Genomic DNA, 22867 nt, shown 5'->3' with positions numbered 1-22867 from the left:
TGGACCTTGCCACAGATGGCGTTGCGCAGTGCACACTTGATTTTATCGGATACTTGGTTGTGCAGGGAAGGCACGGCTCTCTTGGAGAAGTAGTGCCGGCTGGGAACAACATACTGTGGGACAGCAAGCGACATGAGCTGTTTGAAGCTGTCTGTGTCCACCAGCCTAAATGACAGCATTTCATAGGCCAGTAGTTTAGAAATGCTGGCATTCAGGGCCAGGGATCGAGGGTGGCTAGGTGGGAATTTACGCTTTCTCTCAAATGTTTGTGAGATGGAGAGCTGAACGCTGCCGTGTGACATGGTTGAGATGCTTGGTGACGCAGGTGGTGGTGTTGGTGGTACATCCCATGTTTGCTGGGCGGCAGGTGCCAACGTTCCTCCAGAGGCGTAGGAAGAGGCCGAGGCAGCAGCAGAAGAGGTAGCAGGGGGAGCCTGAGTGACTTCCTTGTTTTTAAGGTGTTTACTCCACTGCAGTTCATGCTTTGCATGCAGGTGCCTGGTCATGCAGGTTGTGCTAAGGTTCAGAACGTTATTGCCTCGCTTCAGGCTCTGATGGCACAGCGTGCAAACCACTCGGGTCTTGTCGTCAGCACATTGTTTGAAGAAGTGCCATGCCAGGGAACTCCTTGAGGCTGCCTTTGGGGTGCTCGGTCCCAGATGGCGGCGGTCAGTAGCAGCGGGTGTTCTGCTTTTGCCCACTGCTCCCTCTTTTGCTACGCTGTTGGCTCGGTCTCACCACTGCCTCTTCCTCCGAACTGTGAAAGTCAGTGGCATGACCTTCATTCCATGTGGGGTCTAGGACCTCATCGTCCCCTGCATCGTCTTCATCCCTGACCTCCTGTTTAGTCTGCACACTGCAGAAAGACGCAGCAGTTGGCACCTGTGTTTCGTCATCATCAGAGACGTGCTGAGGTGGTATTCCCATGTCCTCATCATCAGGAAACATAAGTGGTTGTGCGTTAGTGCATTCTATCTCTTCCACCCCTGGGGAAGGGCTAGGTGGATGCCCTTGGGAAACCCTGCCAGCAGAGTCTTCAAACAGCATAAGAGACTGCTGCATAACTTGAGGCTCAGACAGTTTCCCTGGTATGCATGGGGGTGATGTGACAGACTGATGGGCTTGGTTTTCATGCGCCATCTGTGCGCTTTCTGCAGAAGACTGAATAGGAGATAATGTGAACGTGCTGGATCCACTGTCGGCCACCCAATTGACTAATGCCTGTACCTGCTCAGGCCTTACCATCCTTAGAACGGCATTGGGCCCCACCAAATATCCCTGTAAATTCTAGCGGCTACTGGGACCTGAGGTAGTTGGTACACTAGGACGTGTGGCTGTGGCAGAACGGCCACGTCCTCTCCCAGCACCAGAGGGTCCACTAACACCACCACGACCATGTCCGCGTCCGCGTCCCTTACTAGATGTTTTCCTCATTGTTACCGTTCACCACAATAAGAAAAATATTATTTGGCTCAATGTATTAAATTCAAATTCAGGCCTTTTTTTACAGACACCTAACACTATCTGGCTATCTATTTAGGTACCGTATTACACTAATACAGGCACAGCAGTAATGACAGATTTAGCTGAATATAAATTTGAGGCCTATTATTTAGGCGCTGGGTCACAGGTATACGTTTACGGACAGAATTAGACTAGGATATGCACAGTAGCGTGTGTGTGAAGTTATTGAGAATTACCCTATCAGCACCTTGAATCTAATATACCCTTTTAGGGATAGATTTAAAGTAGGCCTGATACAGCAGAAACCACTCATTTAGGAAATTGCTAGGTTGGGAATTGTATTTCAAACCAGAACAAAAACTGTGCTTTGACCGACACAATATAACTTAACCAGCTACAGCAATAGCCAGAGATTTAGCTGAATATAAATTTGAGGCCTATTATTTAGGCGCTGGGTGACAGGTATACGTTTATGGATAGAATTAGACTTGGATATGCACAGTAGCGTGTGTGTGAAGTTATTGAGAATTACCCTATCAGCACCTTGAATCTAATATACCCTTTTAGGGATAGATTTAAAGTAGGCCTGATACAGCAGAAACCACTAATTTAGGAAATTGCTAGGTTGGGAATTGTATTTCAAACCAGAACAAAAACTGTGCTTTGACGGACACAATATAACTTAACCAGCTACAGCAATAGCCAGAGATTTAGCTGAATATAAATTTGAGGCCTATTATTTAGGCGCTGGGTGACAGGTATACGTTTACGGACAGAATTAGACTTGGATATGCACAGTAGCGTGTGTGTGAAGTTATTGAGAATTACCCTATCAGCACCTTGAATCTAATATACCCTTTTAGGGATAGATTTAAAGTAGGCCTAATACAGCAGAAACCACTAATTTAGGAAATTGCTAGGTTCGGAATTGTATTTCAAACCAGAACAAAAACTGTGCTTTGACGGACACAATATAACTTAACCAGCTACAGCAATAGCCAGAGATTTAGCTGAATATAAATTTGAGGCCTATTATTTAGGCGCTGGGTGACAGGTATACGTTTACGGACAGAATTAGACTTGGATATGCACAGTAGCGTGTGTGTGAAGTTATTGAGAATTACCCTATCAGCACCTTGAATCTAATATACCCTTTTAGGGATAGATTTAAATAACCACACTATTGATGGTTAAATGGACTTGGTGGCAGCTTGCCCCTGATGTAGGATATAGCCAAAAAATAACCACACTATTGATGGTTAAATGTACTTGGTGGCAGCTTGTGCTGGCGCACCACAAGCCACAAAATGGCCGCCGATCACCCCAGAAAAAAGTGACTGAAAAACGCTCTGGGCAGCCTAAAAACACTGAGCAATTGAATAGCAGCAGTTCAATGATCCACAGTTGTAGATCGATCACTGTCTTAAGTGTTTTGGAGGAGTTAATCACTGCCTAATCTCGCCCTAACGTTGCAGCTGCAACCTCTCCCTACACTTGTATCAGCAGAGCTACGTGACCCAAGCTTATATAGAGGCTGGGTCACATGCTGCACTGGCCAATCATAGCCATGCCAATAGTAGGCATGGCTGTGATGGCCTCTTGGGGCAAGTAGTATGACGCTTGTTTATTGGCTGCTTTGCAGCCTTTCAAAAAGCGCCAAGAAAGCGCCGAACACCGAACCCGAACCCAGACTTTTACGGAAATGCTCGGGTTCGGGTCCGTGTCACGGACACCCCAAAATTCGGTACGAACCCGAACTATACAGTTCGGGTTCGCTCATCCCTAGTTGTAATACATCTTTTATAGTTAACTAAATAAGCAATATTATCTAATTCCTCCTCTATATAGCAGGGAGGTATATCAAGGCCACGTGGAGTCAACTTATTACACATGATCCTCACAATCTACCGGCTACCCAACCACTTCACAATATTACATTGTGTTATTAGATAGTGTGACTGCCAGCTATATTATTTATATTAAGTACAACTGTGTGCCTGACAAATGATTTATTACACAATACCACTCAAATATATACACAATACTGTGTGCGTCCAAAGAGCTGTCATTTGAACATTAATGACTTAAATAAAGACTCGTTTGTCACTCAGTCAGTTATCTACTCGTGTTAAGGGCTTTTGGATGTTTAAATGTTTATTCCTAAACCGCAACTGCTGTGTATGGGAATAAAAATGAATATTTGAAGATTACATTAGGTGTACTGTGTCTCTTACCTACATAGGTTCTGTCATGGATATTGTAGCTAAATATAATAATTGTAAATAAAGCCATTGTAGACACCTTTAACTCAGAGCACCACTGGAAAATTATGAAGACTACAATAATCAACGTGCTCAGTAGCTCATCCATGGGTAAATGTTTCTTCACTTATGATACCGTATTGTTTTACAGGAGGTTTAAAACAAAATGTAAATCGGGATTTCCTCTTAACATCTCAAGACTTTGCATATCTTAAAGTACTGCTTCCTTCCAGCTGGGGCAAAGAAGTGAGTATACTTTGTAAATTTTTTAAGAAAGGATTTTTGCTAATCAGTGCCAACCATATACAGGTGAAACGCGAAAAATTTGACTATCGTGCAAAAGTTCATTTATTTCAGTAATGCAACTTAAAAGGAGTTGCATTAATGCAACTTAAAATTAGAATATTGTGAAAAGGTTCAATATTCTAGGCTCAAAGTGTCACCCTCTAGTCAGCTAATTAACCACTTGCCATCTGGGCCATTTGCCCCCTTCCTGACCAGGCCAAATTTTGCAAAACTGACATATCTCACTTTATGTGGTAATAACTTTGGAACACCTTTATTTATCCAAGTCATTCAGAGATTGTTTTCTCGTGACACATTGTACTTCATGATAGTCATAAATTTGAGTCAAAATATTTCACCTTTATTTATGAAAAAATCCCAAATTTACCCAACAATTTGAAAAATTAGCAATTTTCTAAATTTCAATTTCTCTGCTTTAAAAACAGAAAGTGATACCTCATAAAATATTTATTATTTAACATTCCCCATATGTCTACTTTATGTTGGCATCGTTTTGGAAATGTCATTTTATTTTTTTAGGACGTTAGAAGGCTTAGAAGTTTAGAAGCAATTCTTCAAATTTTTAAGAAAATTGCCAAAACCCACTTTTTAAGGACCAGTTCAGGTATGAAGTCACTTTGTGGGGCCTACATAGTGGATACCCCCATAAATGACCCCATTGTAGAAACTACACCCCTCAAGGTATTCAAAACCGATTTTACAAACTTTGTTAACCCTTTAGGCGTTCCACAAGAATTAAAGGAAAATGGAGATCAAATTTTAAAATTTCACTTTTTTGGCAGATTTTCCATTTTAATCAATTTTTTTCTTTAACACATCGATGGTTAACAGCCAAACAAAACTCAATATTTATTACCCAGATTCTGCGGTTTACAGAAACACCCCACATGTGGTCATAAACTGCTGTATGAGCACACGGCAGGGCGCAGAAGAAAAGGAACTCCACATGGTTTTTAGATGCCATGTCCCATTTGAAGCCCCCTGATGCACTCTTACAGTAGAAACTCCCAAGAAGTGACCCCATTTTGGAAACTAGGGGATAAGGTGCCAGTTTTATTAGTACTATTTTTGGGTACATATGATTTTTTGATCATTCATTATAACACTTTATGGTGCAAGGTGACCAAAAAAATTGGTTGTTTTAGCACAGTTTCTATTTATTTATTTTTACAGCGTTCACCTGAGGGGTTCAGTCAAGTGAAATTTTTATAGAGCAGATTGTTACGGACGTGGCGATACCTAATATGTATACTTTTTCTCATTTATTAAAGTTTTACACAATAATAGCATTTTTGAAACAAAAAAATTATGTTTTAATGTGTCCATGTTCTGAGAGCTATAGTTTTTTTATTTTTTGAGAGATTTTCTTATGTAGGGGCTCATTTTTTGCGGGATGAGGTGACGGTTTTATTGGTACTATTTTGTGGGACATACGCGTTTTTGATCACTTGGTGTTGCACCTTTTGTGATGCAAGGTGACAAAAATTGCTTGTTTTGACAGTTTTTTTTTTTTTTTTTACGGTGTTCACCCGAGGGGTTAGGTCATGTGATATTTTTATAGAGCTGGTTTTTACGGACGCGGCAATAACAAATATGTCTATTTTATTTTTTCTATTTTGAATTTTTTTTTTTTTTATTCCTTACTCCTTTATTTCCTTACTCCTTTATTTCCTTTTTTTTTTTTTACATGTGAAACTTTATTTTATTTTATTTTTTCAACCCTTTATTTTTTTTTTACACTTTTCGTCCCCCATAAGGTCATACAAGACCTCTGGGGGACATTTGCTTCACTTTTTTATTTTTTTTTCACAGTTGATTTCTCCTGTAACTGGTGCTGACATAGTAGCCCCAGTTACAGGACAAATGCACCCCTATAGAGGCTGTACAGCCTTAGAGCAGGGCTGATCGAGGTCTCTGAGAGACCTCACACAGCTCCTGCACACTCCGGTCACGGCGGTCACATGACCGCCGGGCCGGAACAGGAAGCGCACGGCGCTTCCTTCTCTGCAGACACAGCGCTCGGTGAGCGCTGTGTCTGCAGCGATCGTGAAGGCAGGGACACCTGGGAACTGTCCCTGCCTTGTCTTAGGGTTGCCCTGCTGTCACTGACAGCGGGCAACCCGATCAGCAGCTGCACGATTAGCGTGCAGCTGCTATTTCTGACAGGACGTTTTAAAACGTCCTGTCAGAAATAGACGTCCACCCATAGGACGTTTATAGTCTATGGGCGGACGTGAAGCGGTTAATCCATTCCCCTGAGCAAAGGGTACCTGAGATTGTGACTTTGGGGTTTCATAAGCTATAAGCCATAATCATCCAAATTATAAGAAATAAAGGCTTGAAATATCTCGCTTTGCATGTAATGAGTCTATCTCATATATTAGTTTCACCTTTTAAGTTGCATTACTGAAATAAATAAATTTTGCATGGTATTCTAATTTTTCGAGTTTCACCTGTACAGGGCTGGGACAAGGCCATTTGGTGCCCAGGGCGAAGATGGCAAACTGCGCCCCCCCCGTTTTTAAGAAAGAATCAATGTTGTTTCAAAACAAGAATATACTTAAAGCAATAGAACAAAGGACTGTGGGACTTTGATTGGACTGAGATGACCATAATTTTTTTAATAAAAAAATTAGTTTGTTATTTGTATTACATTATTTTCTTACTTTTTACAGTCTATGTGTGAGTAGCAGCTAGTGAAGGCAGGCTCCTCGTGGCTTGTTCTTCACGCGCCGACACAGCTCCCTGTAGGCTGCGCGAGTCCTCCCTCTCTCACCTCACACCTCGCCTCCGGCGTGAGCCGCGTGACGTCACACGGCGCACGCCGGTGGTATCAACCAAATGAATCCTCCATGGGGGGGGGGGGGGGAGGAAACGCAGAGGAGGAAAGGGAGCCCGAGCCAGGAGCGCAGTCGGCACAAAATTCATAGGGGGAGAGAAGGAGCAGCGCTGACATGGCTGGTGTGGACGGTGTAGGCGGGTGCAGGAGCGCACTCAGCACAGCAAGCACAGCAAGTGGCGCTTGGCTAATGTGGTACAGTGAAGCTGTACACTGCTGGCACTTCACCTGCGCCCCCCTCCTGTCCGCAAATGGTAGCGCCCAGGGCACCCGCTCCTTCGGCCCCTGCCTTGTACCGGCCCTGCACCTGTACATGGTATGATAACTGACAAAAATGCAGCAGCGTAAGAGAAATTTTTAACTGTGTATGAGCAGATTGACATTGCAACCAATTATCCCTCTGCTGATATAATGTATATACAGCACTATTTATCGCAGTATTATGAAGTAGAATTACGTATATGGACTACACATGGCTTTACTGACGGTGGTGCTATGTAATATATAATACCTGCCATACTTGTTATTTTTAAATAGAATTATATTAAATCTGCTTCTTTTAATTTTGTTATGCAGAATGAAAAAGTAGAAGTGCTGAACTGGAAGAATCGGGACAGTGATCCGCATCCAGATAAAGGGACAGATAATCCTGCTTTTAGTGACATGGAAATGTACAGCACAGAAAAGAATGAAAAACTTAATGGAATTAACCCATGAGATTTTATGAAAAAAGATCCATCAAATCTGTACCATACTGTTTATGTAATTCTGTGGAAGCCACAGTTGGAAAGTCATCTACTGTATTCTAAAACAAGTTCTTTATTTTCCAAATGATATCTATATATTAATATAAATGTGTAGAGTGAATCTCTAAATCGCACATCCTCATGCCTATGCTTCTGATATACAACTGTTTATGAATTATCAGCATTTCTTATGATAAAACATGGCTATCTAGCGATGCTATCAATCATTTGCTGTGCACTATAAAGAGACAATTAGTATACAGTTTGATCAAAGCGCATAGACCCACTTACCGCGACAAGGGTGTCTCTAGTTTAAGTGGGAACCTACTCTAACCATGGCGCAGAGCCGTGCGGCGACCATCACGCCTCCACACCGCTCCAGCAGGCAACGGGATCCGGCAGCCGCATAGCAGCCCCACTATACAGTGAGGCCACCTGGGCCCCGGGTCCCATCACTCCACCAGCACGGCACAGAAGCAGAGACGGCCGCCGTCCAGCGCCGCATGTGAACTGGTGCAAATGGCTCACCTGTTCACAGCCTCTCAGGAACTCCAACTGAGATGTGGTAGGAATTTATAGACCCTTTGCAGACTTCTGCTAATTAAAAAGCACCAGATCCACATGGGGAGGAGTGCTGACTCAGGGGAGGGGGGAAAAAAGAAGTGTATAGCATGAATAGTATAAATGTGTAGAGTGAATCTCTAAATCGCACATCCTCATGCCTATGCTTCTGATATACAACTGTTTATGAATTATCAGCATTTCTTATGATAAAACATGGCTATCTAGCGATGCTATCAATCATTTGCTGTGCACTATAAAGAGACAATTAGTATACAGTTTGATCAAAGCGCATAGGCCCACTTACCGCGACAAGGGTGTCTCTAGTTTAAGTGGGAACCTACTCTAACCATGGCGCAGAGCCGTGCGGCGACCATCACGCCTCCACACCGCTCCAGCAGGCAACGGGATCCGGCAGCCGCATAGCAGCCCCACTATACAGTGAGGCCACCTGGGCCCCGGGTCCCATCACTCCACCAGCACGGCACAGAAGCAGAGACGGCCGCCGTCCAGCGCCGCATGTGAACTGGTGCAAATGGCTCACCTGTTCACAGCCTCTCAGGAACTCCAACTGAGATGTGGTAGGAATTTATAGACCCTTTGCAGACTTCTGCTAATTAAAAAGCACCAGATCCACATGGGGAGGAGTGCTGACTCAGGGGAGGGGGGAAAAAAGAAGTGTATAGCATGAATAGTATAAATGTGTAGAGTGAATCTCTAAATCGCACATCCTCATGCCTATGCTTCTGATATACAACTGTTTATGAATTATCAGCATTTCTTATGATAAAACATGGCTATCTAGCGATGCTATCAATCATTTGCTGTGCACTATAAAGAGACAATTAGTATACAGTTTGATCAAAGCGCATAGGCCCACTTACCGCGACAAGGGTGTCTCTAGTTTAAGTGGGAACCTACTCTAACCATGGCGCAGAGCCGTGCGGCGACCATCACGCCTCCACACCGCTCCAGCAGGCAACGGGATCCGGCAGCCGCATAGCAGCCCCACTATACAGTGAGGCCACCTGGGCCCCGGGTCCCATCACTCCACCAGCACGGCACAGAAGCAGAGACGGCCGCCGTCCAGCGCCGCATGTGAACTGGTGCAAATGGCTCACCTGTTCACAGCCTCTCAGGAACTCCAACTGAGATGTGGTAGGAATTTATAGACCCTTTGCAGACTTCTGCTAATTAAAAAGCACCAGATCCACATGGGGAGGAGTGCTGACTCAGGGGAGGGGGGAAAAAAGAAGTGTATAGCATGAATAGTATAAATGTGTAGAGTGAATCTCTAAATCGCACATCCTCATGCCTATGCTTCTGATATACAACTGTTTATGAATTATCAGCATTTCTTATGATAAAACATGGCTATCTAGCGATGCTATCAATCATTTGCTGTGCACTATAAAGAGACAATTAGTATACAGTTTGATCAAAGCGCATAGGCCCACTTACCGCGACAAGGGTGTCTCTAGTTTAAGTGGGAACCTACTCTAACCATGGCGCAGAGCCGTGCGGCGACCATCACGCCTCCACACCGCTCCAGCAGGCAACGGGATCCGGCAGCCGCATAGCAGCCCCACTATACAGTGAGGCCACCTGGGCCCCGGGTCCCATCACTCCACCAGCACGGCACAGAAGCAGAGACGGCCGCCGTCCAGCGCCGCATGTGAACTGGTGCAAATGGCTCACCTGTTCACAGCCTCTCAGGAACTCCAACTGAGATGTGGTAGGAATTTATAGACCCTTTGCAGACTTCTGCTAATTAAAAAGCACCAGATCCACATGGGGAGGAGTGCTGACTCAGGGGAGGGGGGAAAAAAAGAAGTGTATAGCATGAAGTCTGCTGGTGGAGTGATGGGACCCGGGGCCCAGGTGGCCACACTGTACAGTGGGGCTGCTATGCGGCTGCCGGATCCCGTTGCCTGCTGGAGCGGTGTGGAGGCGTGATGGTCGCCGCACGGCTCTGCGCCATGGTTAGAGTAGGTTCCCACTTAAACTAGAGACACCCTTGTCGCGGTAAGTGGGCCTATGCGCTTTGATCAAACTGTATACTAATTGTCTCTTTATAGTGCACAGCAAATGATTGATAGCATCGCTAGATAGCCATGTTTTATCATAAGAAATGCTGATAATTCATAAACAGTTGTATATCAGAAGCATAGGCAAGAGGATGTGCGATTTAGAGATTCACTCTACACATTTATACTATTCATGCTATACACTTCTTTTTCCCCCCTCCCCTGAGTCAGCACTCCTCCCCATGTGGATCTGGTGCTTTTTAATTAGCAGAAGTCTGCAAAGGGTCTATAAATTCCTACCACATCTCAGTTGGAGTTCCTGAGAGGCTGTGAACAGGTGAGCCATTTGCACCAGTTCACATGCGGCGCTGGACGGCGGCCGTCTCTGCTTCTGTGCCGTGCTGGTGGAGTGATGGGACCCGGGGCCCAGGTGGCCACACTGTACAGTGGGGCTGCTATGCGGCTGCCGGATCCCGTTGCCTGCTGGAGCGGTGTGGAGGCGTGATGGTCGCCGCACGGCTCTGCGCCATGGTTAGAGTAGGTTCCCACTTAAACTAGAGACACCCTTGTCGCGGTAAGTGGGCCTATGCGCTTTGATCAAACTGTATACTAATTGTCTCTTTATAGTGCACAGCAAATGATTGATAGCATCGCTAGATAGCCATGTTTTATCATAAGAAATGCTGATAATTCATAAACAGTTGTATATCAGAAGCATAGGCAAGAGGATGTGCGATTTAGAGATTCACTCTACACATTTATACTATATCTATATATTAAGTTTATAAAGAAAAAAAAACATTCATTGTATTATTGTCATTCAGAGAGAATTAAGTCTCAACAAAAAGACACTCTGTAGCTAACATCACACTTCTCCCAGATAACTTTTCTCAGTCCTCTCACCCCATACGTGGCCCACAATCACAAGGCAAACCTGCTCTGCCTTGGTGGGAATCAGGCTGACTCCTTCCGGGTGGGACGCATGGCTATGCTCATGTACCGACACTGGCAAGCCTGGATGGTGCCACTCTCTTCCCCTTCCAAATATGGTGGCCTGGCTTTGCTGCCCTAATCCAAGGTCCACCCCTTAGGGAACATGGCCAATTGAGCCTCTTTTCTCTCGCGCCCCATGGACACTTTCAACATGTCGCCTGTGGCCAGGCAGCCTTCCCAGCGCCATGTTGACCACTGACCCAGCGCCTGACCACCAACTACTGCTCTACCCCTTTAAAAATAAATAAAATAAAGTTTAATAATAATGTCAGCAATACCCTTTTTACAGCTGGTCATCCAGGGAAGCAGGTAAACTGGACGCAGACGCCTCCCATTCCTTACACACCTATTCAGCTCAATAATATGTGCTGGCGACCTGTGTCCACCGCTTCCCAGGTATCTCAGGGAGGCATCTGTCCATTCACCTTGTGTTTATTGAGGCCAGCATATAGTGAACCTTCTCTGTAGTACTGCAAAGGTTGACCTTCCCTCTTGCTTTCTGTTCAGTTGCTGACTACGGTACTGATCAATCCTCCTATTTATTCTGGGCTGTTTGGTCCATCCCTTTGCCTTAGCTTTAGGTTTCTAGCTTGCTAGTGTTTCAGTGAAAGTGTGCTTATCTATGCATCTGCCTGTGTATCATACCTCTGCCTGTTTATCAACTCTGATCATCCGCTGCCTGAACTGCCTGTAGCCTGACTACCATATTGAACAATTGCTGCCTGCCCTGACCTCTTACCAGTTCAATGGATATGCACAAACTCTGCCTGCCCTGACCTTGACCTGTTTACTGACTACAAGCATTGCCTGTTCCCTCGCTTCCTCACCCCCAGTGCCTATGCCTCCTGTGGGTTAGCTGACAACTACACCTAGACTATTCCAAGAGGTAGAGACCTGGTGGTTCCCCTGCAGTTATGGCCAGATGCCTGAACAGGGGTTAATGGGTGAAAAACAGGGGATCACCAGGATAAAGCCCAAAGTCAAACTGGTTAGTTGGTACAGTGGATCCACACCCACTGCTCGTATGCCATATATTGGCCGGCATACACCGGCCCATATATGGCATACACCGGCCCATAAGACGCACCTAGGTTTTAGAGGGGGACAATAAGAAAAAAATATTTTTCATCAGATTTTAGATCAAGCCAGCAATCAGACCCCCAATGTTACTCAGACCTCAGCTTACAGCCCCAATCAGACCCCAATGTTAATAAGACCCTCAATCAGACCTCAGATTAGACCCCCAATGCCTCAGATCAGCCCCCAGCCATCAGTCATCTATCAGCCTCTAGTCATGTATCAGCCCCCAGCCATCTATCAGCCCCAACATTCAACCATATATCAGCCCCCAGCCATCAGCTTTATGTCAGCCCCCAGCCATATGTCAGCCCCCAGCCATCAGCGCAAATAAAAAAAAAAAAAAAAAACGTACCTCTCCTGCTCCTGGACTCCGCTGCTCCTCAACGCATGCGCTCTCTCTCTCTTCTTCCTGCCACGGCTGTGCTGTGACCTGACGCGCACAGTGTGAGGTCACAGAGCACCCTCACGCAGCCCGTAATCCGACAGCCGAGGAACAGGAAACGGTGAGTACAGAGCCTTCACCGCTTCCTGGTCCTCCACTACTAATGAGGCTTTTCTAATTGTAGATTTTTTATTCTATTTTATGTACATGATTATAGAAGCAACCATCTTGCCTGAGTTACTAAGAACAGTTGACTTATTGATTGTATAGAATAGTGTTTCGGCAACACTTTGTGACCTACACAGAGGCTATTGTGGAGTGGGGGGATGAGATGAGCTGTCATCATCATCTAATTTATTGTAATTCTGCCTGTACTGCTAATGAAATGACTACTGAAAAGTGATCTGTACAGAACAGTGACTGCTTATGACCTTAGTTTAAAAACTAAGAATATGATTTTTTTATCCACACAATAACAGAAAATAACACAATTTTTTTATGATATGCCTCTTATTGAAGTCACTCTAAACTTCATATCCAGTGGGTCATAGTGAATTAGATTATCATATTTTTTAACAGTTGGTCAAATTCTCAAATTCTTTACTGTATATCTCTGCCTTTGAACAAACCATGATAAATGGGAAGAGGACCTTTCACTGGTTCAGACATTACAATATTAGTACCTGGCAGTGTAGGGCATGATCAGTAGATGTCCGTGCACATATTTTTTTCAGATACGCTGTTCCATCCCCCCGCTGTGCCCCCAATTGTGTATGCTAATTAATAGCATTGGTACAGGGAGGACGAGATAGCCGTGTTTCTCAGGGAGCGTCTCTTTCGCCTTCAGGGGGATGTGAGCTGCCCAATTGAAGCAGAGCGCGTCACAGCCAGGGAGAAAAAAAAATCTCACTTTCTCCGTGACGTGGTCCACTGCGATTGGGCAACTCACAGCTAGGGGGAAGGAGATGCCCCTTGAGAAACATTGCCATCTTCTCCCTGTACGAATGCTAGTAATTAGCATACAGGGTGGCAAAAGAGAACGAGGGGCACGGCGCCACAACAGAGCAGCCGATCTGAAAAAAATTAGTGCATGGGCATCTACTAATCATGCCTTACACTGTCAGGTACTAATATTGTTATGTCAGAAACAGTGAAAGGTCCTCTTGAAGTACAAAGGCCCACATGTACTAGACCTTGTCATAAAATGCAGCAAAATGCGACGCATTTTTGGTGCATCTAGTTTTACCATCCTAAAAGTGGCATAAATTTTGTGCAAATGCCCACTCCACCAATCAAACAGGCAAAATCGCTCCAGTTTTCTGACGCAGCACATTTGATACAAAACCCCTAAATTTACGCCTTCATCAGGATTAGTAAATCTGACCCAAAGTTTTAGTGTAAGATGTCAAATTTCCATTCATACATGTATTATAAATGTTATTTACATAAAATTGTAAAATCCCTTTAGGGTGATTTCACATTATGGGGGGGCGGGGGGTATTTCATGAGGACCCTTTTGGCTGAAGGGAAGGAATTTCTTGACTTGGTCATCCTTTGAAATAAAATCTATAAGCCCTACTTCTCACAGTCGTTCCCCTGCCAGCAATGAGGAGCCATGACATAATAAAGAAACCACCAAATCGCCTAGCTTGTGCTTAAAATGGCCACAGTAGCAAACATTTATTTCAAAACCTTTTCAAACATTTAGATAATTATTTTACAAAAAGATTACAAACATGACAAAAAAGAATTGAATGTTATTCATAATTTTATAACACAATTTTATCTTCCAACAACATTATAACTGTTCAAATCAAAGCGGGGTGTCTCTGGAGGCACACAACATCATATTCCATTTTGATTTTCCCTACCACAAACATCATTTACCCTTTTCCATGTGCACCTGACCCTAGGGCACCAATGATCCACATGATCCACCACAATATGAAGTGCACCTACCACCTTTATGTGAGATACGTAGAATGAGAATGATCCACCCCCATAAAATTTTTATGTTATCAAGTGCCAGAATAGCAAAATACAGGTTCTGTAATAGGACACTAGAGTGAGACCATCAGGGGAGTATTTCTGGTGGGACACTTATTGTAGTGCACCTCAGATAGCAAGAAGATTTGAGGATTTGATGGAAATGTACAATTATTATGTAGTATGAAGATACATTTATTGTAGTGCACCTCAGATAACAAGAAGCGAGGTTCTAATCTCCATGTCTGATGTATGTCCCTTACTATTGCAGATGAATGTTAAATAAAGAATATAAACCCCAACCACACCAGTGTCAACTCATTAGGTGTGCAACATTTACTCTTGGCTGCTTGCACCAGACCCAAGGACACCAAATGAACCCAATGCACTGCCTTAATCCAATAACTCGCATTTAGATATTTTACAAAAAGATTACAAGCATGACAAAAAAGAATTGAATGTTATTTATAACCTTATAACACAATTTTATCTTCCAACAACATTATAACCATTCAAACATCTTTTACCCTTTTCCATGTGCACCTGACCCTAGGGCACCAATGATCCACATGATCCACCACAATATGAAGTGCACCTACCACGTTTACTCTTGGCTGCTTGCACCTGACCCAATGCACTGCCTTAATCCAATAACTAGCATTTAATAGTCCTTATTCCGATGAATGTCATATGTTATCTCCACGTCTGTTGCCTCCAACAGATAAACGTGAGTGAACTCGTGTTCATCCTTCCATACCTTAATGGCAGTTTTAATGCTGTCCTGCAAAGAAAAACACTACATATCTATTCCCACAGCATTCCAATGTAAGCCATCATACCTAAAAAATTCTCCTGACCCATCCTCTAACTCTCTATGTTGCACCACAACACCTCTATTCCTCTGAACAAATGACCCACCATCTTGTTAATCTTTATCCATGCTTTATTAACTTTCCCACCAAACCTGCATTTTTACACCTTCAGCGAGCCACAATATCTGAGTACACCACTAATATGCCAGGGAATGGATCCTACAAGCGCAACAAATCCAAGCATTATATCTCTGATAAGGTCTCTAGTTGCCTGCACTCCCAAATCATCTGGCATGAATAACCAAGATACCAGGGGGCCAATCTATAGAAGCCTGAAATTGAACTTATGGCAACAAATGGCTCCATAACATTCTGCAAGCCCCAATCCATCTTACCAATGCCAACTCCCTAGCAAAATAGAACTGGCAACACTCCCATCTCACATTAGCTCTAATTGTCCACCAGTAAACATAGAAATGGCCAACGATTGAACCCAAACATGGGCCCTGACCTGCAACAGCACAAAACACAAATATTTTTAAAATTAACATTGAGACAAACAACAGAAAATGCCATAACCTCATGATTCCTCTTTGTTACAATATTCCTATTATCATACCAATTGTGGTCTAACATACAAGTGGAACCGATACAATTTGTTTAATCAGATTTGTCCAAAGACCCTAAAATACTGCCTCAGTAGCTGCCTGAAAAGAATGTGTGAATTAATACGCAGCCGACAGGCCCTTTGCCACTAAACATTTTAAAAAACCCGCCACAAACTGAAATTGCAAAAGGGATAATCCATCTGCATAAAGGTGAAAGGCTAACCAGCCATAGTGACTAAAGGACCCTCAAACAACTAACTGGATATATCAAATACCCAAGCAGTTTTTGTAGGTCAATCCAAGTCTTCTTGGCCTCTTGATCTTTTTTAGACCTTCTTAAATGACATCTAACAAAATGTGGGCCCAACTGAACATCACCTAATTTGAAACCGTCCTCCAAAAGTCAAGACTTGACTACCAACTCTGAGATTCTAAAAGCCTCAAAGAAGGTGAATGCCAACCAAAAAAGCATGACCTCATAACCTGACACACATTCCACTTAAACGCTGTAACCCAAATATGCTAGCAGCTCAAACGAAACTGGCCACGAGAAGCACTACTTATCCATACTCTCTGATATCCCCTCATAGCTTGCCTTACCAGAAAATCCTTAGTGACATCAGTCAAACTAAGCAATCGGAGCCAAAAGGCCAAGGCAGCCGTGTTCCTATTCACCACAGACAAACCTTGTTCACTTATCTGCCCTATGAAAAACAGCACTACCGACAACCATCACAATCTTCCATGGATACATAAGGGCTCACATGCTGCACCAAACCTTAGAGTATGCCGACCAGGTACCGTAACTCAATGACTGCCATATTAATGCTGCTACTCTCCCCAGGCCACCTTCCAAAGATTCTCTGGACAAGGAATCCTACATTGAATCAATGACAGTATTGACCACTTCTGGAACATGTTCAGCAACAAACAAGGAAATAAGAGACAATTGTTATTATCAAAACAAGAGTGAACATTCACTCAAACACTTTTGTCTAGAAATGCTATTCCAGTTTTCTTCACCACCCCCTACTGGAGTGGCTCTGGGACTTTTTTGCAACTTAAAAAAAAAATCCCAGTCATAAATCTGGAGTGAAACTAATTAATATAGCTAACCACGCACACTTTTCTACCATCGTTTTTAAAACTGAAGTGAGTGGTGTAAAAATGCAAAATATCACAAAAATTTTGTGTAAGTAACCTAAAAAAAGCACTATTGTGACCACTATTGACCACCACCACCAACACCATAGCATGACAGCAGCCTAAATCAGTGACCCCTGTGTGCCAGGACCCTGAAGTTCATTTTGTAAACTTTTTACTTCCAAAGGTCAGCGAGTGTTACCTTGAAAGTATGTTACTCACCATTAATATATGTAATTGTATTGCACATGAATTGTGTAAGAGGTTAGTGATTTAAACTAATGCAAATGCATTTTAATTGAAGTCATACTCATCACATCTGATTTGTTCCATCCCATTTTATGTCGTAAAACGTATTAGTTTCCCTCTGGCTATTTGTCAAAGTTGGCACCTGCAGAGATGTTGCGTAGCCTACCCTCTCTAGTGTAATGTATAAACCAGTCTTTTCAGTGTACTTTAGACACAGAGATTTAAGGCATAGAAGTAAGCAGTCTCTGTGAAGACACCATGCCTTCCTCGGACATTGGTCGTTTCTCACCTTGGGATTATGTTGTGTTTGCTGCAGTTTTGCTGATTTCAGGAGCTATTGGGATCTATTACGCCTTTGCAGGAAGAGGGAAGACTACATCAACAGAATTCCTGACAGGAGGAAGAAGTATGACAGCATTACCTGTGGCTCTTTCCCTCACAGCCAGCTTCATGTCTGCAGTGACCGTCCTTGGAACTCCATCTGATGTCTATCGCTATGGAGCAATGTTCAGCATCTTTGCTATATCGCATGCACTAGTAGTGATTATTTCTGCAGAAATCTTCCTTCCTGTGTTTTATAGACTTAATATAGCCAGCACATATGAGGTATGTCTAGCCTGGATCATTTTTATAGTACGGTAAGCGTCAAACAAACATTAGTGAAAAATGAGTGAGCAAGAACAACTAAAGGTGGTCTAATAAGATACATTACACCAGTGACCCCCAACCTGCATGCTGGGAGGTGTAGTTTTATGACAGCTGGAGAGCTGCAGGTTGCTAATCACAGCATTAGGGCTTATTCACACGACCGTGTGAAGCCCGTGCCCGCATTTGCGGTTCCGCAATACACGGGTCCCGTTCTGTGGCCATTCCGGATATTAATCTAAATGGGTCCGCAAATCCGGAGATGCGGAAAAGAACCATGGAACGGAACACTACGGAAGCACTACAGAGTGCTTTCTGAGGTTACGTTCCGTGCTTCCACACCGCAAAAAGATAGAGCTTGTTCTATCTTTTTGTGGAACGGAGGGATCGCGGACCCATTCAAGTAAATGGGGTCGCGATCCCTATGCGGCTGCCACACGGCAGGTGCCCGTGCTTAACGGACTGCAATTTGCTGTCCACAGCATGGGCACGGGCTTCACACGGTCGTGTGAATAAGCCCTTAGACCGATAAAAGGGAAAGAGGCAGAATTTGACTGGTTGTGGTCAACTTCTCCACTTTTCATCTGCATCAATTTTCATACATGCCCCCCTCTCTAATAATTCTCTAATAATTTAGCCCTGTTTATATGATATTTAAGTAGACGTCGTATGTTCTACTCATATTAGTTTTTTCTGCATGCACTTTGCTGTCCTTCTAAACACTAATAGCCCAATGGGCCTTTCGGGAACTGATATAAATTTTCATAATCTGCATGTAGCAAATTGTGGAAAATGTTGGCTCTATAAGGCTGGGTTACCACTTTCTGTTTTTTTTTACGCAGCTTATGAAGCTAACACCAGGAATAGAAAATAAACTGAGGGCATGAGTCTTCTCCTCTTTTTGAATCCACTCCTGGCTTTGGCTTCAAGTAAATAGAACCTGTGTAGGGCACGGCCACACGTGCACATTTTTTATGCAGTTTTTGAAGCCATAACCAAGAATGGATTGAAAAACAGAAGTGGTATACTTTCTCTCCTTGTATGATCCACTACTGATTTTGGCTTCAAAAACTGCATAACTAAACCTGAACATGTGGCCGTATCCAATTTTCATAGTATCCGTTTTGCCAAATTCATAAAGAGTTCTGTAATTAACCTGAATACTTGCAGGATGTGCCTCTAAATCATCACATAAAAAATCTCTTACCAGTTTTTGTGTTTATAGTTAAAGGGGTTCTCTGGTAATGATTTAAAATGGCGGTCAGCCACTTGTCCAGGAATGTGAGGAGGACTGGTTGCCACCACTTGCAGAGCTGGAATGTGGTCCTGCTATCCCCAGCCCCTGTGTAGTGCTGTCAGCAGTTTAGCATGGTCAAAACTGCTTACAATCTCCCTTTAAAGCTAGAGTTATAACTTAAATCTTATAATTGTATTATTTTGTGACAAAATTCCCTAAGGCCTCATGCACACGAGTGCTGTCCGCATCTTTTGCGGCCCCATTGAAGTGAATGGGTCCGCATCCGAGCCGCCAAAACGGCGGCTCGGATGCGGACCCAAACAACGGCCGTGTGCATGAGGCCTAATAGTCACTTTACTCACATGTGGATGCTATGGACTGTTGAATTGTACAATATATACATAAGGCCTCATGCACACGACCGTTGTGTGCATCCGTGTCCGTTGTTCCGTTTTCTGTGATTTTCTGCGGACCCATTGACTTTAAATGGGTCAGTTGAAAACTCGGAAAATGCACGTTGTTCATCCGCGTCCGTGATCCGTGATCCGTGTTTCCTGTCCGTCAAAAAAATAGGACCTGTCCTATTTTTTTGACGGACAACGGTTCACGGACCCATTCAAGTCAATGGGTCCGTGAAAAAACACGGATGCAGACAAGATTGTCATCCGCGTCCGTGATCCGTGTCCGTAGGCTACTTTCACACAGACGGATCCGCAGATCCGTCTGCATAAAAGCTTTTTCAGATCTGAGTTTTCACTTTGTGAAAACTCAGATCCGACAGTATATTCTAACACAGAGGCGTTCCCATAGTGATGGGGACGCTTCAAGTTAGAATATACTAAGAACTGTGTACATGACTTCCCCCTGCTGCCTGGCAGCACCCGATCTCTTACAGGGGGCTGTGATCCGCACAATTAACCCCTCAGGTGCCGCACCTGAGGGGTTAATTGTGCGTATCATAGCCCCCTGTAAAAGATCAGGTGCTGCCAGGCAGGAGGGGGCAGACCCCCCTCCCTCCCCAGTTTTAAATTCATTGGTGGCCAGTGTGGCCCCCCCTCCCTCCCCTGTATTAAATTCATTGGTGGCCAGTGCGGCCCCCCCCTCCCTCCCCTGTATTACATTCATTGGTGGCCAGTGCGGCCCCCCTCCCCTGTATTACATTCATTGGTGGCCAGTGCGGCCTCCCCTCTCCCCCCCTCCTAATTAAAATCGCTGGGACTCCGATCGGTAACCATGGCAACCAGGACGCTACTGCAGTCCTGGCTGCCATGGTTACTTAGCAATTTTAGAAGCATTATACTTACCTGCGCTGTCTGTGACCGGCCGGGCGCTCCTCCTACTGGTAAGTGACAGGTCTGTGCTATAAGCAATGTGCCGCACAGATCTTTCACTTACCAGTAGGAGGATCGCCCGGCCGGTCACAAACAGCGCAGGTAAGTATAATGCTTCTAAAATTGCTAAGTAACCATGGCAGCCAGGACTGCAGTAGCGTCCTGGTTGCCATGGTTACCGATCGGAGTCCCAGCGATTAAACTGGGACACCGATCGGAACTCTCCGCTGCCACCAATGATGGGGGGGGGGATTTTAATTAGGAGGGGGGGGAGAGGGGAGGCCGCACTGGCCACCAATGAATGTAATACAGGGGAGGGAGGGGGGGCCGCACTGGCCACCAATAAATTTAATACAGGGGAGGGAGGGGGCCGCACTGGCCACCAATGAATTTAAAACTGGGGAGGGAGGGGGGTCTGCCCCCTCCTGCCTGGCAGCACCTGATCTCTTACAGGGGGCTATGATACTCACAATTAACCCCTCAGGTGCGGCACCTGAGGGGTTAATTGTGCTGATCACAGCCCCCTGTAAGCAGGGGGCAGTCATGTACACAGTTCTTAGTATATTCTAACTTGAAGCGTCCCCATCACTATGGGAACGCCTCTGTGTTAGAATATACTGTCGGATCTGTAGGCGTTCCCATGGTGATGGGGACGCTTCAAGTTAACATATACCATCGGATTGGAGAAAAGGCCTAAGTCACATATAATCCCGACAGCAACACTGCTGTAGCCTCAGTGGGAGATAGAGGACATCCTGTCTATTTATTCAGTCTATTCCAGACGTCCTACAACAATATTGATGACCTATTTTCAGGACAGGTTATCAATATCAGATCAATGATCAGCTGTTGAATAGACTGCAGCTCTTGTACGAGCGCTGCCTTCTCTTCAGTGCAACCACAGCGGTGAGCAGCTGTAATTATAAGGAGGTTTGCTTATAAGTTGGACAAGTGTTTTCATTTAAATCTAGCACTATAGAATTTGTCTTTTCATAACCATCTTGAAATGTTCTCTTTAACATATGCATTCTAAGTGACTGATACATACTTTTTCTTATAGTACTTAGAACTTCGATTTAACAGATCTGTTCGGATACTTGGAACAGTCATTTTCATCATAGAAATGGTTAGTGCTAAATTGGATTTTTATATGTACAGTACACATTTACTGCAACAGAATCTGTCATCATGTTCCTCTTAAAGAGGAGCTGTTACTGTATCTCTCCTGACATGTCTGTATACGGCCTCATGCACACAGCCATATGTATTTTGCAGTCCGTAAATCCGCAAAATTTGGATCCCGTCCATGTTGAGTTCAGTGGGTCCTTGGTCCACATTTTAGGGCCAAGTATAGGACAGGACATGTTCTATATTTTTGTGGAACACACATGTCATAAAAGCCACTAAAAACACAATAATGCAGAAAAATGCCATTAAAACTGCAAAAGTGTACAAAAAAGCAATTCAAATCCTATATGTGAACCAACCCTAAGGCCCCTTTCACACGAGCGATTTTTCCATGCAGATGCAATGCGTGACGTGAACGCACAGCACCTGCACTGAATCCTGACCCATTTATGTCAATTTGTCTGTGTACATGAGCGTTGATTTTCACGCATCAGTTGTGCGTTGTGTGAAAATCGCAGCATGCTCTATATTCTGCGTTTTTCACACAGCCCTGGCCCCATAGAAGTGAATGGGGCGGCTGCGTGAAAAACGCATTGCATCCGCAAGCAAGTGTGGGTACGATGCATCCAGACCTAATCCGTCACGCTCGTGTGAAAGGGGCCTAACTGAGAAACAGCACTACGCAGAGTTCTGAGAAAAGTTGATGCAGAAGTTTTCGTTATATGATGGGGGATACAATTTTTTTTACTAAAACAGACATGTCAGGAGATCTGACAGCTCCTTTTTAACTCTATTAGGCAAGTCCGGATGCAATGCTTTTCACTGATGGTTGCTAACCTTCCGTTTTTTATCACGCGCGTGAAAAACACATCAAAACGCATTGCACCCACGCAGGAAAAAACTGAACTGAACGCAATCACAGACAAAACTGACTGAACTTGCTTGCAAAATGGCGCGAGTTTCACTGAACGCATCCTGAACTAATCTGTCACGCTCGTTTGAAAGAGGCCTTAAAGAGGACCTTTCACTACTGTAGAAGCTAAAAACTAACTATATCAGTGGGCAGAGC

The 22867-nt window shown here is 44.2% G+C and overlaps 2 protein-coding genes across 2 annotated transcripts in view; both read left to right on the top strand.

Moving 5' to 3' along the window:
* LOC120981956 (sodium-coupled monocarboxylate transporter 1-like) overlaps positions 1-7587 on the top strand; it is a 70044-nt gene extending 62457 nt beyond the window's left edge. Inside the window, exons 15-16 of the mRNA XM_040411812.1 lie at positions 3877-3971; positions 7447-7587. Coding sequence (XP_040267746.1) covers positions 3877-3971; positions 7447-7587 — 236 coding nt within the window. The remainder of the gene's footprint in view (positions 1-3876; positions 3972-7446) is intronic.
* A 10090-nt stretch (positions 7588-17677) lies between these two features.
* The window catches only part of LOC120978824 (sodium-coupled monocarboxylate transporter 1-like), a 79124-nt gene continuing 73934 nt past the window's right edge, over positions 17678-22867 (top strand). Inside the window, exons 1-2 of the mRNA XM_040407193.1 lie at positions 17678-18063; positions 21731-21796. Coding sequence (XP_040263127.1) covers positions 17716-18063; positions 21731-21796 — 414 coding nt within the window. The 5' untranslated portion in view covers positions 17678-17715. The remainder of the gene's footprint in view (positions 18064-21730; positions 21797-22867) is intronic.

Source organism: Bufo bufo, chromosome 1, assembly GCF_905171765.1.
Source record: "Bufo bufo chromosome 1, aBufBuf1.1, whole genome shotgun sequence".
In the NCBI taxonomy this organism is placed as follows: Eukaryota; Metazoa; Chordata; class Amphibia; order Anura; family Bufonidae; genus Bufo; species Bufo bufo.
The sequence above is the reverse complement of the archived record's forward strand: the minus strand, read 5'-3'. Positions and strand labels throughout refer to the sequence as shown.